Below are 15,253 nucleotides of genomic sequence, written 5' to 3'. Positions count from 1 at the left end.
ACAAATATGCAGCCTTAGAACAGAGAGATGATGATGACATAGAGCTAATGAATGAAACCGTAACTAGGCAGGCTTCAGAGGCAGCAATTGAAGTGGGAGGCAAGGCACCAGGGCAACCAGTAGGTAAGAGAGCGAGAGAGAGATAAAGAGGAAAGGCCGGGAGGTTAACCAGATACCAGTCCCCGGTTTGCTACCCTCCCAAGTTCTCCCAAGAGAGCTCTCCCAAGTAACAAAGGATCTAATAGAGAAACGAAAAAGAATGAAAGTGTCCAACTCAAGAGATAAGATGGAATTCGCGGAGCTGTCAAAACTGATCAACAAGGCGAAAATAGGTGATATTCGAAATTATAACGTGAGAAGGACTGAAGAAGCCGTAAGAAATGGACGCAGCCTGAAATCCGCGAGAAGGAAACTTGGCATAGGACAAACCAAGATGTATGCACTGCAAAATAAGCCGGGTAATATCATCAGCAATCTCGAAGGTGTAGTAAAAGCAGCGAAATAATTCTACACTGACCTGTACAGTACCCAGAGGACTCAGGATAACTCCATTAGAAATAGTAATGAACAGGGTACAGAAACTCCTCCTATAACTAGCGATGAGGTCAGAAGGGCCTTGCAAGATATGAAACGAGGAAGAGGAAGATCAAAACGAACAAAACAGGTGGACTCACCGGTGTCCCGGAAAGCCATGGAGTGTTTGTTTATTGTACAATCACCGAGACATGAAGTTTGTAGAGCATGAAAAAAAAAATATGCAGACAACTTTCACACTCCATTCCTTTCGTGCTAATTACAGTTCATCCGCAGAGTTGATTTTCTTGATTCTAACCAACACGGCTTCAGGAAGGATCTGTCCACAACAACACAACTAATCGAAGCTGTACATGACTTCGCGACGGCTTTATGTAGTCAAAAGCGAATACATGCAATATTTCTTGATCTGTCTAAAGCGTTTGATCGAGTGTCCCACACTTATCTAGAAGCTTGTGTTAATTCTAGGAAAAAACTGCGTGACAATCTGGTTGGAAGATTATCTTAAAGATCTCAGTATGTATTTGTCGATGGATGCCCTTCTGATCCTGCGGCTGTGTTGTCTGGAGTTCCGCAAGGGGCAGTTGTAGCTCATATGTTTCTTTTTCTGTATATAAATGACATTACCCATGGCACGCGATATTGGTAAAGGCGATGATGGCAGTCAATCATTACGTCACAATTAAAAGACGGCGATAAACGTCATCTAAATACTCTGATGATGTAACGGTATTGTTTCCACCTGCATCTACACAAATGATGGGCTCTCATTATTGTTTTGTTTGCTCCTGTTCAGCAACAAAATTCTGTCGAGAGCTCAAAACGAACAAAACAGGTTTATTTATTTATTTATTTATTTAGCATACCCTCGGGGCCATTACGGCATTATAGAGCGGAGTGGTTACAAGCAAAATGGGTAAATTCAACCAAGTGGAGTTAATAAAGCAAATATATATATATATATATATATATATATATATATATATATATATATATACAAAGACAAATAACAAATGGCACCTAGAAATACAAAGTTAGCTATGGCGTTCGTGACTACAGGTTGAACAATGTTAAAAAAATAAGATTCCTAGTTATACAGTGACGTTCCTAGCTATGACGTTCTTGAATAATTGGTGATCTGCGATGGTGGTCGTCGAGGCGGGAAGGCGATTCCACTCATAAATGACTGCAAGAAAGCGTTCGATCTGCATAATGGAATGCTGACCTTATGAATGTTATCTAGTCTGGGGGATACACAAGGAGGCGGGAAAATAAGTTTGTTGCGTAACAGCGTGTGATGAAATAACTTATGAAAAAGGCACAGACGGAACGTTTTGCGACGTGATGACAAGGATGGTAAGTTAAGGCTAGATTTCATGGCACTGATATCGCGGTTCTGTTATAGCTAGAAAGAATGAAACGAGTAGAGTTATTTCTGAACCATCTCCAGTGAGTGTGTTAGGTTTATTTGATCTGGATCCCAGATTGAAGCAGCAGGATACTCAGGTTTGGGTCGTATTAGAGTTTTATAGAGGAGTCATTTTAAGGAAGAAGGTGCTTTGGAAAAGTCACTTCGTAAGTAACCTAGAATTCGGTTAGTGTTACTCATTATATGGGCGATGTGGGTATTCCAAGTGAGATAGGATGTGATGTGAAGACTAAGGTACTTGTAGGTTGTTACCAAATCTAAGGGAGCGTTATTAAGGGAGTACACAGGTGGTTCATTGAAAGTCTTAGATACGGGCATGAATTTACATTTGTTAACATTTAATTATATTAACCATGAATTGCAGCACGCAAAAACGGCGTTAAGGTCAGCTTGAAGCCTGGTTACATCATCATCGCAAGTTATTGCGGTGTAAATTACACAGTCGTCAGCAAATAGGCGAATTTGAGATGAAACACAGGAAGGTAAGACGTTAACATAGATGAGAAATAGGAGGGGTCCAAGCACGGAGCCCTGTTGCACACCCGAATAAACAGGACTGAGATTAGCGGTTACTTTGTTAGCTGAAACAAACTGTGAACGATTAGTGAGAAAAACCTCAAGCCAGTACAAAATTTTGGGATCAAGGTTTAGTTGGCGCAGTTTGTAGATCAATAAGCTATGGCACACTTTATCAAACGCTTTTGCGAAGTCTAAAACAAAAATGAGGTGTGCAACTGAACAGTGGTCAAGCATTAGGTTCAGTTTATGCGTGAATGATACTATTTGGGTGTCACATGAATATCTTTTGCGGAAGCCGTGTTGAAACTCACAAAAAGACGAATTTGCTTCTAAGAAGTTGGCAATGTGAGAAAACAGAATATGCTCGAAAATTTTGCATGGTAGATTGGTTAAAGAAATAGGCCGATAGTTCAGTGGGGAATGTTTAGTACCTGTTTTGTAGAGCGGAATCACCTTGCCCACCTTCCAATCAGCAGGCAGTGAACCTTTGTCAAGTGATTGCTCGAAAATCTTTGTAAGAATAACGGAGAAATATGTGTTACTGTTTTTTTAGAAACCTTGCATTAATTAAGTCACAGCCAGGGGCAACTGAGAGTTTCAGTGATGCGATTATTTTTTCTACGCCGACGGGTTCAATTAAAGGGTACATTGCGGCATGGTCGTAAGATAGTGCAGTTGGACGCGTTTCATGAGCGTGTTTAGAAAAGTTACGCGTAAAAACGTCATTTAAAACGGATGCACAATCGGGAGAGGGAATTGCGTTATCAGTGCTATCAACAAGACTTAGCGGTGCCCCGAAAAGCCAATAGGTTTGTTTGTTCAGACGAAAGCCTTAGATCTATATGTTCAAGGTCGCGTTGTGAGGTAGAGAAAATATCACGTGATCCAAGGGAGGCCAGAAGCGAACCAAAGCACGTCCAGCCGTGCATAAGAGATGATTAATGATTAGCAAAGTGAATTAATGATTGATTAGTGATTGGATTAAAGTGAATTAAGGTCGATTAAGGTGGATGAAGGATTAACGTGCATTACGGTGGGTTAAGTAGGGATATAATGAACTAAGCTGGATAAAGGAGTATTAAGGTGGATTAAGGAGGATTAGGATGGATTAAGGTGAATTACAATAGGCTTTACAAGGCTTTCGCCTCCGCGTCTCTTAGGCGATAGCTAAAGACACCTGGGATTTTTGTCAACCACTGGAGATGAAACTTGTAGCGTGTGAAAAAAAAAACATGCTGACAGCTCTCACACTCCATTACTTTACAATTAATCCGCAGAGTTGATTTCCATGATTCCAATCAACACGGCTTCAGGAAGGGTCTGTCCACAACAACACAGCTAATCGAAACTGTGCATGACTTCGCGACGGCTTTAGTAGTCAAAAGCAAATTGATGTAATATTTCTTGATGTGTCTAAGGCATTTCATCGAGTGTTCCACACTAAGATTATCTACAAGCTTGTCATAATTCTATAGGAAAAAACACCGTGACACAATCTGATTGGAAGATTATCTTAAATATGACAGTATGTATTTCTCGATGGATACCCTTCTGATCCTGCAGCTGTGTTGTCTGTAGCTACGCAAAGTACAGTTTTTTTATATATATATAAATGACATTATCCATGGTGTCGATGCAAATGTGCGAATGTTTGCTGATGGTTGCATTATTTACAAAATTATCAATACGCCTGAAGACCAAATTGCGCTGAACAACACACTCAGAAAAATGGCTAACTGATGTCATGAATGGCAGATGCTAATCAGTTTAGAAAAGACAGTTTCGATGATAATATCTAGAAATATCTAGTTTCGATGACAATATCTAGAGCCCATCAGCTACCAGTATGATACTACAAGATGGGCTCATCAGGAAGGTTGACGAATACAAGTACCTTGGAGTATTTATAACTTCAGATCTAAGATGAGAAAGAAATGTTTTTTATACTAGCGGGAAAGCTTTTTCTAGTCTTTATTCGTTAAAACAAATGTTATAATTCGCCTCTCCCGATACCAATATATTAACCTACACTTTCCTTATAAGACTGATGTTAGAGTGCGGTATAATTAGTTGGTTTCCTCACATGAGTTCCGGAATAGCAAAATTAGAAAAAGTACAACGTAAGGCAATCAGATTTACTTACAATAAATATGACCGTTATACTTAGGCTTCTGAACTTCTAGCTAAGGCTAGAATCCCAATGATCAGTAAACGTGTGAACTTGTTATGCAAGTTTTTCTTATAACCTTTAAATAACCTAATCAGAATCGACCGCGACACATATGTATCACTCACACAAACTAAGTTCACTAGAGATAAACATAACAAGCAGTTGACAGAGTACAGATTCCACACAAACACTTATAGTTATTCCTTTTTTTCCCTGCGCAATCCGAGACTGGAACTTTTTGCCACCGGAGATCGTAAGCTGCAAGTCTGTAGAATTATTTGCAGAAAAAAAAAAATCTGAGTTTGTTTCCTAACCTCGAGGCAGCGGCCTAGCGCACATTATCCTGTATTTATGATGCCTATGTATTTAGAATTGTGAATACCTTTTGTGCATATTGTTGAGTGCTACATGCCCCCACTTATTTCTTGCATTGATTTCTCAATCCTGCCAGAGCCTCAAAAACTGAGCCTAGCAGTGCGTGTAAACAAATAAACAAGTTGCTCGGTAGGCGCAGACAAGGCAGGTTTTACATAGCCCGGTGTGTCCGTTGCAGAGGGCGCCAAGCCGACTACCCTGCAGAAGCTGTGCATGCCCTCGGTGAACAGGACCGAGTGCCAGCGGCCACTGACGCACAAGGTGAACACGAACATGATCTGCGCCGGTGGCCGCGAGGGCCAGGACGCATGCGTGGTGAGTGGCAGCTGATCCCGATAGCCGGCTCATGGCTTCCATCCATGGGAGCCACGTACCGGCGTTCTGTGGAAATTCTCAGTTTCGCCAAATACGCGGAGCAGTTACACTGACAGCTTGCATAACTGCGGTGACCCGCCGCTATGAACGTTTTATTGGTTCTATTTCATGCAACCGTGTTTACACAGTCTAACGTATCTGGGCTTACTATTCGCAGCCTTGTGCGGCGCGGACTCGACGGTTCACGCGGGTCGGTTTCCTTTGTCAACTCTTCACGGTTACACTGCGCATGCGCCGTAAATCAAATCGCCGTTGAAAGCTTTAACTCAGGAGCTCCTATCTAAATGCGTAAATAGCAACGAAGAAATGCAAGAGGTCGCCGGTTCGATCCCGACCGCGGCTGCCACACTTCCATGGCGGCGAAATGCAAAAAAAAAAAAAGAAAAGAGGACAAGAAAAAACGCTCGTGCGCGTTAAAGAACCCGAGGTTGTCGAAATTTCTTCGGAGTCCACGACTACGGCGTACCTCATAATGAGATCGTGGTTTTGGCACGTAAGATCCCCTAATTTAATCTAAACTTTAATTAAACGAAGAAATGGTTTGGTTCGGCATCCATGGCACCAAATTTGAATGGCAAGGAGCTCTGACGCGACATATTCGCTTATCAATTTTTTTTTGCGTTCACTGAAGGTTCTGGACTTGAAACCCTGGAAAATATATACTGGTAACACCGACTTTAGTATCAGTTTTTTTACGAGCTAGTTTCAGTTTTGCCCTGACGTCATATGACGCAGAAAGTGGTCACGTGGGAGCAAAACATGTGGCAGTTGCCCCAGCCGCTGGGTCGTCACTCGTTGTACGCATAAAGTTGTTGTGCGGCCCGATACAATAGCATAGTTGGTGACCGAGTGAGTCGGAGCAAAGCACCACCGATGTTTTGCTTACACGTGGACATGTTCTGCGTCATGACGTCAGGCTGGGGAACGAAACTGAAACTGGTTCGGAGGAGCTCTTCAGTAAATTTTATATGGCGCTCTGAGCCCTGCCGTTTTTTTTTTTTTTTTCTTCTTCTAGGATTCCGATGTTTAGGATCCTTCAATTAACACAATAAATCAGAAGTCAAAAATGTCATGTCAGTACCCCTTTAAGATGTACCGATTTATAGGAAGCAGATTTATTTAAAGAAAATGGCTTTCTCAGCATGCTAGCCTACTTTTCCGTAGCACGTATGTTTTTCTAGCCTCCTTCGTGAGCCGTTCCCGAAGGTGGTGATGTCTAAAAATGTGGGCCGATCCCGTGGGTATGTGCAGTTTAAAAATTTAGGCAGTCCGACGCTCCTTACACTTCCCTCACGCCAGGAGTGATGCCATAGAGTTCCGTGCGTAGTGATTCCGTCTCATTGTCACCCCTAACTCACTTAGTAAGACATTTCCTTTGATCGACTGCAACTAGAGGTGGAACCGACTGCCAATGTTTTAGACACTATTTCCTGCAGAATTGGGGCATTAAGCATTGAAATGAGATTTTCGGCTACGTTTCTTTTTATTTTTCACTTTGTGACGGTGCAGTCATTTAAACACTAGAATAAATACTGGTAAGCGTCAGAGCGACCCAAATAGTTTACTATAATACAGGCGAATCTCGATGACACGATCAAGGTTCAACATAATTCAGGGTGACACGAAGTTCGAAAGCGTTTTGTTTCGGGATGACACGAACGCTCCACCGGGTCGCGACGGGTAATACGAACCTTTGAGTCGTCATCCCGAAACCTTTCGGAGTACACAGCCGCGGTGTACAGCTGCGAAGTACTCATAAGGAATCTTAGTATTTCAACATGCTAACGGAGGCCTTCGCACTTGAAAAGTGCTCATACTGCGGCGTGCAACGAGCGCAGGCAACGTAGATGACGAGCAAGAAGTTTTGCGCATTACGAAAATGCTCGACAACACCGAGAAAACAGAAGTCCATAATGCTATGAATAACTTAGTAAACTCAAAATAATCTCCATAAATATCAATGCCTTCACTGATCGTTATGGATCATATAAATTTCGGATTGTACGAATATTTTTCCAGGCAGACACGACGGTTTATTGTAATTGTTTTTACGAACCTGTTTCGGTACACTCGCTCCGTCCCTGTCATCAGTGCCACACGCAAGCGAAGTCAGAAGGGAATTACGCGCGTAGCATTTTTAATGAGCAATGTCATCATATCTAGCGTTATTGATACACGACATCAGGAAACTTCGTTGTGGCATCACGTCACGACAATGTAGATAATACCATATCCAGAATTTTGAGGCAAACTTAAGAACAAAATGAAAATTATAAGTTAGGCGAATATTCCAAGTTTCGAATACGAATCGAATGTTACACACTAACTATACGCATCGAAAAGAAACTATTCGTATTTTCAATTATTTAGAACTGTAGCCAAATATTTCGCAACAAACTACTGTTAAAATCGTGTTACCATTCACCATCTGCCGCCGCGTGGGCGATCTCATCTGCGCTTCCGAGGGGGAGGGCCAAGGTGCCGTGAGGTGGGGAGGGCTACGGTCGCCCGCGACGTCAGGTTAGTCCGTGGTACCAGCGTGTGTGATGCGGTACCGCTGCTATCACTGCTTCTGCAAGGGGCAGTGGCGAGCGGCTACGACTCGATGTGACGCTCCCTTGGGTGTTGCCGCTGACATTGGTTGCACAATATCCCCGCGACGAACGGCCGCTCTCGTCATTGGTGGAACGAAAGCGTGAGAAGGGTAGCGTAGTGCCGCGCGAAACGGGTTGTGCGGCGACGATTGCTACGATATGGCGCCAGAGTAGCGCGAGTCGTCTGTATGGAAACAAAGCGCTGCATGAGCGGATGTCTGTCTGCGGCGGCTGCTGTGAATCGCGCACACGCGTCAACCACGCGTTCTCGCGATATCCCGATTAGCGAGGCAGTCGCGCCAGACTTCGCTCCGATTGTAACGTGCCGCACGAGACAAATTGTCCGCGCCAGCTACGCTACTCACAGAGTACTCTTCCTAACATAAACCGTGTACCTATATAACCATAATACAAAATATTGACACGCGAAATGAAAGCACGTATAGAGGTGAGCTCAAATTTCGCATTAGGGAGTATTGTAATCGTCGGTGAATGTGTTTACGGCACGCAATTCCTTTACTGTTTTTTTCTTTTGCTACTTCTCATCTTTTTTCGGCAACCATTTATTTAACGTCTTTGTAAAGCTGAGCGAAAACGTTGAATTTTAGTGACTGCACGAAGCAAATTTTTATTTAGAATCTGGAAATTTAAGAATTCACGAAAATCTGTAAGCTACAAAAAAATAATTTAAAAGAAGAAGCGCGAGGTTTACAAGTCTAACTGCACCAAAAACAAATATCGTAATTCTGTAAACGGCATCGGTTAGAGCATCTAAACAGGACACATTTGATATATATGAATTCACAGCTTACGTGAACTAGTTACAAGGTTTACAAGAGTTTTGTAAAAGTCCCACTTACGAATTAGTGGTATGTCTCAGAGGGATGTATGATCAAATTTGCCTGCTTTAGATGCATTAGGCGCATTTTACAACGATGCGATATCGTTCTTCATTGCCGAGTTACGGGGTAGTAAACTGGATATTTTCGTTTACCGAAATTTAGTGATTTTTAACAATTTTCATCAGAAAGGTTGACAACATAAACAATCTATTTCACTGGATTTGCGATTTTTCTTTTAAATGCAACAAGCCTCATCAAATTTTGTGCAGTGGTGGCCAAGAAAACGATTCACACCTTCCCATGTATTCAGATAAGAGACTACGAACTAAAGCTTCGTCATGAATTCTGACGTCCTTAGAGTAAGATTAATTTGCTTTCGACACGTACGTAGATTTCACATTTCATGTAAAAGTACAGGAGAGTTGTGACTTGATATGGAACTCCTTCCGCAAGTACATACATTCCATATGTCGAACTACATCAACTGCGCCCCCGTAACGTACGCTTTTCCGTAGCACTTGTCACGCTGGTTCATGCAACGCCTCCGTCTGTCACGCGTTTAGGCGTAGCGTTGCCGCGATTAATCAAAGGTTGTTTTCAACTGCGGCTAGCGTGGTAACCAGCCGCAACGTATTACGCGCAAAATGCCTTATGGCGATTTCCAGTGGGCAGTCAGAATTGCTTTGTCAGTCAGTCAGCAGCTTCGAGTGACCCGGTAGTACAGGCCTTACTGCAGCCTGTACCCATGCACGGACCCACGTGCACCTCGTGCACTCGGAGGAAGGCAGCATGGCTCTTATAACGTGGCTAATTTGATGAATGCATATCTCACGTACCGAATTACCACAACATCGAACTATCTTAAGACTACATATAATTGACATACATGCGCGCGTGCGTGAAAGGTAACCATTCGACTAAAATCAGTCTGGTCGGGAAATACGGAGACCATCGACCACGCGATGAACTCGTTCGCACACCTTATGTACCTGACGAATTTTGTGTCCAGGCGGCGTGAAAGTGCGCACGTATCAATGGTACCCACGATCGCAACCTGCAAGTCAGCTGTAAGCCGAGGTTTGTAGTTTGTTTGCCTAAGGTAGCCGCCACGTGCAAAGATGAAAGTGTTAATGCAAGAGCACTTCAGTCAGGGACGGGTCACTGCATAGTATATATATATATGCATCTCCATATACAGCGTAAAAATACCTTGCATCGCTCGCACGTATTGCCTGGGATCTCTTGCGGCTATTCGATTTGGAAAGTATCTTAACAAAAAAAAAAAAAATAGAGCTTTCCGCGATACATCTGGTACATGGTACACTTGTGCTCCTGGCTTTACCTCTTCGTTTCCTTTACAACGCAACGCGTTGAAACCAGTGCATAATCCTGTTGACAGGGTGACTCTGGGGGCCCCCTGATGGTGCAAGTGGGCAACTACGAGGCGATCTGTGGAATCGTGTCATTCGGCAAGAAATGCGCCCTCAAGGACGTGTACGGCGTGTACACGCGAGTCGGTATCTTTGTTCCGTGGCTGTACGCGAAGACTCGGGACGCCAAGTGCAAGCCGTCCATCAGCGACGAAGCAAGCTACCCCGACCTGATCCAAGTCACCACCAAGCCCGCTCTACCGGAGCTAGACCCCGACAACCACATCTAGGCCGCATCCCACAGCCTCCGATATAGTGGGTGTTAAGCGATTCGCAGCACGTTTCCTTGAAAAGTGCGTATGGTAAGGAGTCCTGGCGCTCAGACGTACGTTCGTGGAAGGAGCTTGCTTGTTTACTCTCAAGTGCAACAATTCAGGACTGTCGCTTGCGTATGTCACCAATTATCAAACTACTACAAATCTATACCTTATTGCAAAAAAAAAAAAAAAAAAGCAGGGGAGTGGGCGTCGACACCAGATGTGGTTCTCTAAAAATTGCCATAAAATTACATCTCGGCGCGAAGTTTGAGCGCTCAAGGCACGGTCCAAGACGCACTTTTCAAGCGAAATACAGTTGTTTTTGCAAAGCCCGTGCAGAGGTAAGAAACTGCTCTCGGGGGCTCACCTACACTAGCAGGTTCAAGTGAGTTCAGTCCCTGAGTGGCGCGGATAGATGCGCGGCCACAGCTGCATGACCGCGTCTCGGCTAGCGCAACCGCCAGTGCGCGTGGGCCCCCAAGGTGGTTGCTGGTGACGTTACGTTTACGAATGTGTTTAGTGTGGAAGATGATTATGTCCAAAGCAATGTACACGAGCGCATGAGGCTTGCTTTGTTTTTCTTTGTTCAAAGCAGAGCGCCAAACCTACGCACGTATCGTGCAACGAGACGGATGCCAAAATGCCCAGCCTCATGCCGAAGGATAAACGAACGAAATTTCCCCGTGTGACTGCGCTAATGCGTTTTTTGGTGCAGCTGAAACATTCCGTAACCGTTTTCTGAGAATGCGGTAGCCCCCGTGCGCTCCGTGGTCTTTCTGTAGAAGCTTTCGGGCTCATAAGCTTTGGCAACGAATGGCGGGAGAAAGAAGTCCCCGGGTGGCGGCATCACTACATACAGTTGCACCAGCGTCGCCAGAAAATCAGAAGGGACTAGTTTTCGCCCTCAGCTGACGGCGGGTGCCTGTCAGTCTGCCGAGCAGCGATTCTCCCGCCTTACAAACTTTCGGCAGCGCGTCCGCCTCATTTAGGCAAAACTGATGTCGCTCAAAATTAATGTGTGCCAAAGATAACGGTGATAAAATTTGGGGGAGGCTCGTCCTTTCAATACACCACGTCTCATATCTAGTCAACTAAATGTCCCCGGCTGTGTGCCGCAGCGATCACAGGTACGGGGCAGTCGCCGAGGGCTGACGCCCAAGTGACACCATATGCTCCTAGCAGAAAAACCTATTTACTAAATATTTCAAAAGTTTGAAGTCTATCATTGTTATTGCATCTTATAGCTTTTGCATGACGGTTTACTTGCTCCATCTTTGCTACTATCCTGTGAAACAAATGGGGCAAAATATAAACGTCGCACATGTTAACATTTTGTGCTAGACAAAAAGTAAAGCTTAACATGTTTTTTTATTCTTCAGTTGAAGAACGATTGTTTGCAAAACGCGTGCAAAAGTATATGCAATTTAGGCGCATATGACAGCTCTATGCGCAGTTCAGAAACGTGTGTTAGCGGTGTGTTAAATTGTGCTAGTTCCGAAGTTCCCGCTACCCAGTTCTTAACACTTTCCATAAGGTTCCGATGGTTATACTCGGGGTGACTAACACTGGAGCGGCGGTCACCACAGTAAGCACGTGATTAATTAGAAAAGGAAATGGATACGATTTCGTGGGGCGATCGAGCCTGCTGGGCAAAGCACGCCCGAAATCGCGAGCGAATTTTTAACTTGCCAAGTGCATACAACCACATCGCTTTCCTCCTCCCTCTCATCATTAAAAGTCGTGTGCTGACCGATTTTCGGTGCGCGACCTGCATCCGTGCTCTGGATATGACGGCCGCCCCGCTGCCGTGCACCTGCAATAAATCGGGCTGTTCATGGCACACGAAAGATCGGCGGAAGCTCGAATGAGTGCGCCAGCATGCACCCGGCACCGTGTGCTCACAGGGCAACTGACGAAAGAGGCCAACATACACGGGCACGCATACGCCGTGCCCAGAAATAGCAGCTTTAGGATCTGTGCCAGCATGGCGGCACCAAAGTCTGCCAGAGTCGTGAAGCCATGCAAGGTTCAGCAATACATGAATACTGCTTCGATCTCAAGCTGGTGGAGACAGACATGTGCTATCTGGGTTGACCTGTACCGACCTATTGAGCTTTACGCTCGACATGACTGGCCTAGTGCCTTTTCGTCCCGTTTATTGAGCCGCCAAGCCCACCGGCTTTCGCTTGCAAAATTCCCAGGCGGCAATCGGGTAATGCGCGCTGCCTAGCCATTTATTTTATCGCGACGTTCATTAGTACGCGAGCAGGAAGTAAAGCTCGTCGAGAACCCGGGCATTACCATTATTCGGGGCATTATTTTCTTACCACGCCATTTCATAAGAGACCAAAGTGATTCTCCGCGGCTAACGCGACCATGACAAATTTTGACCGCAGTGGATCCACCATTTGCGCAATGACCGCATAACCACCGCTAACCTTAGAGCAGTGATGGAGAGCGCCACACCACGTTTTTAGAATGCACTAAGGACTGCACAAGTCTCTGCTCCATCTCAATAACTCCGTGCAGTGCAGTGAAGCTTCACATCACATTCAGTGACGATGAGTCGGGTTCCGAGAATGGACGGGCACTCGCACATTGTGCGCCTCTGATCCTTCCATGGAATCCTCATTCAGACCAGAGAAGGACTTTTCTATATTCTGGTTGGCTACCCGTAGCTTTCTCTACACAGCACGGAGTTGGCGAGATGGAGTTGGTGAGATTGTGTAGGTGTGGTGCATCAATGAACAAGTTTGCGGAGAACATGGCCTCCGATCTCGGAGGTCATACTGAGAAGCAGGTTGTACATACGTCCGCAGCTAGACCAGATTACACAATGATACGTACTGTACAGGAACCAGTGGTGAACTGCACAGCTGATCAAACATCACGCACATGCTATAGACGCAAGACTTTTGTAATGCCAGCGACGTATGCACTCAACGATCTTCAACGCTAACAATGTCGTTTGTGGCACAGCCAAGTGGCGCACACCCTGAAGACCATGCTTTCTTGAATAGGGATAAAGTGTTCGCACAACACCAGAACATGGACACAAGAAGGTACAACAGAGTGTGTCTGCCCTTCCTTCTTGAGTCCATGTCCTGGTGTTGTGCTACTTCATCCCAATTCAATATGACTGACCAAGCCTACATCACCACCCTTGTCAATCGTGCCTTCAACAGCACAATTGGTGGTCAGAAGTGTCGGCCTGCAACTACCATGTGGTGTCATGTGGTGATGTTTAGATGTTCTATTGTTGCTGTTATGATTGGAGGCTCGTTAAAGGTACACCTTAATTGCTAGACTAAATTTTTGCTATTTTGTTTGTTATACATTACTAGCATTAAGTGCATAAAAGTAATGTAGTGAGAGAAGTTCTCCATAAAAGGGATGCTAAATAGAAAAATTATTTCAGCTATGTTAGTAAATTACCCTTCTGTAATACGAAAAAAGCCACTTTTATTGCAAAAGGAGGCTTGGCAAGCCAGAAAAGACGCAACCACGAAAGACGGGTGGTGATGGTACTTTGACGCTCCCGTGCAAGCTTGCCATGACATTAAATTTGACAGCATCTGCTCAGGCCCAGTTAACTTATTTTATTGTTAAAGATTAACTATATCTATTCTAAAGGAACCACAAACTGAACTTGACAAGTTTCGAAAACACTTGATACACAACTGCTCAAATACGGGAAATAGACTGCTGTCCCGTTGATGTGCCAGCTCTCAGGTTTCTGTGCGAAAAAAAAGATTAAACCATTATCTCCATCTTTTCTTTTATTAATCAAGCTATATTACAGTGCAGGTAACAAAAATAGTGTTTCAAAGAATAATCTAGGGATCAGTATAAGCTGATTTAATTTTTCTCTTTGATGTCCCTTTAATGTTGTTAAATTACAGCTGATGCGAGCGACTGCCGATTTTAGGGCATGCAAATACAATGCGAAGTGCCCATCAAGTACCGTAATGCGCAAATGCTATGCAGTGTAGCCGTTGAAGGTCCAGTAAAATATGAGTTATGCATGATAAATAGATTATCTGCATCTCAATCTTCCTTTCAGTGCCACCACATGTGTGGCGTAACTATTGGTTTAAAGAAACCAGATACTTTCTGCATATTCAAACTTAAGCCTTTGCTTTTCCACTTCATTACAGACAATAAGCATACATGTATGCATACAAAAAAAAAATGATAAACTAAACGTTTTTAAAACAAGATATGAAGCTCATATTTTACTGGCACTAACACAGCTTTCGTGTTGGAGCATTTGTGGATGTCAAGAAAAAAATGCAATGTTTTGGTCATGCCAAAGAATTTACTGTTCCAAGACAAAATGTGTTAGAGTTATAAGACAGTACACCTGCTCCTGTACTTAAGTGTATTAGTCACCTACAGCTTAGCAACAAATGTAACTGCACTGCAAAGTAGTTGTGAAATATGTGGACAATAAATATATTTTTGTTTGTTAAAATAGCATTGAGTAAGTGTCAAAAATACTTTTTTTAAAAATATGAACAACACTGTCCAGTAACATGCATACTTGTTACTCATTGGCACACACAAAGAAGATGCACTATACTTTCTGGCCAGGTCAGGTAAAAATGGACTGATTAATCACACACTTGGACACATACAATAATCGAGGCACTAAACTTTCATGCCTGACAGGTTAAAATGTGCAAATAAAGATGTGCTCATGGAATGTTTAAAAATATGCGCACTGAA

At 43.9% G+C, this 15,253-nt stretch overlaps 1 protein-coding gene across 1 annotated transcript in view; it reads left to right on the top strand.

The window, feature by feature from the left end:
- LOC126544999 (trypsin-1-like) overlaps positions 1 to 15,004 on the top strand; it is a 104,307-nt gene extending 89,303 nt beyond the window's left edge. Inside the window, exons 6-7 of the mRNA XM_050192592.3 lie at positions 5,206 to 5,342; positions 10,238 to 15,004. Of these exons, the coding sequence (XP_050048549.1) occupies positions 5,206 to 5,342; positions 10,238 to 10,498 (398 nt within the window). The 3' untranslated portion in view covers positions 10,499 to 15,004. The remainder of the gene's footprint in view (positions 1 to 5,205; positions 5,343 to 10,237) is intronic.
- Positions 15,005 to 15,253: the final 249 nt, after the last annotated feature.

This window comes from Dermacentor andersoni, chromosome 1 (genome assembly GCF_023375885.2).
Source record: "Dermacentor andersoni chromosome 1, qqDerAnde1_hic_scaffold, whole genome shotgun sequence".
In the NCBI taxonomy this organism is placed as follows: Eukaryota; Metazoa; Arthropoda; class Arachnida; order Ixodida; family Ixodidae; genus Dermacentor; species Dermacentor andersoni.
Note: the sequence above shows the minus strand (reverse complement) of the source record. Positions and strands in the feature narration are given on the sequence as shown.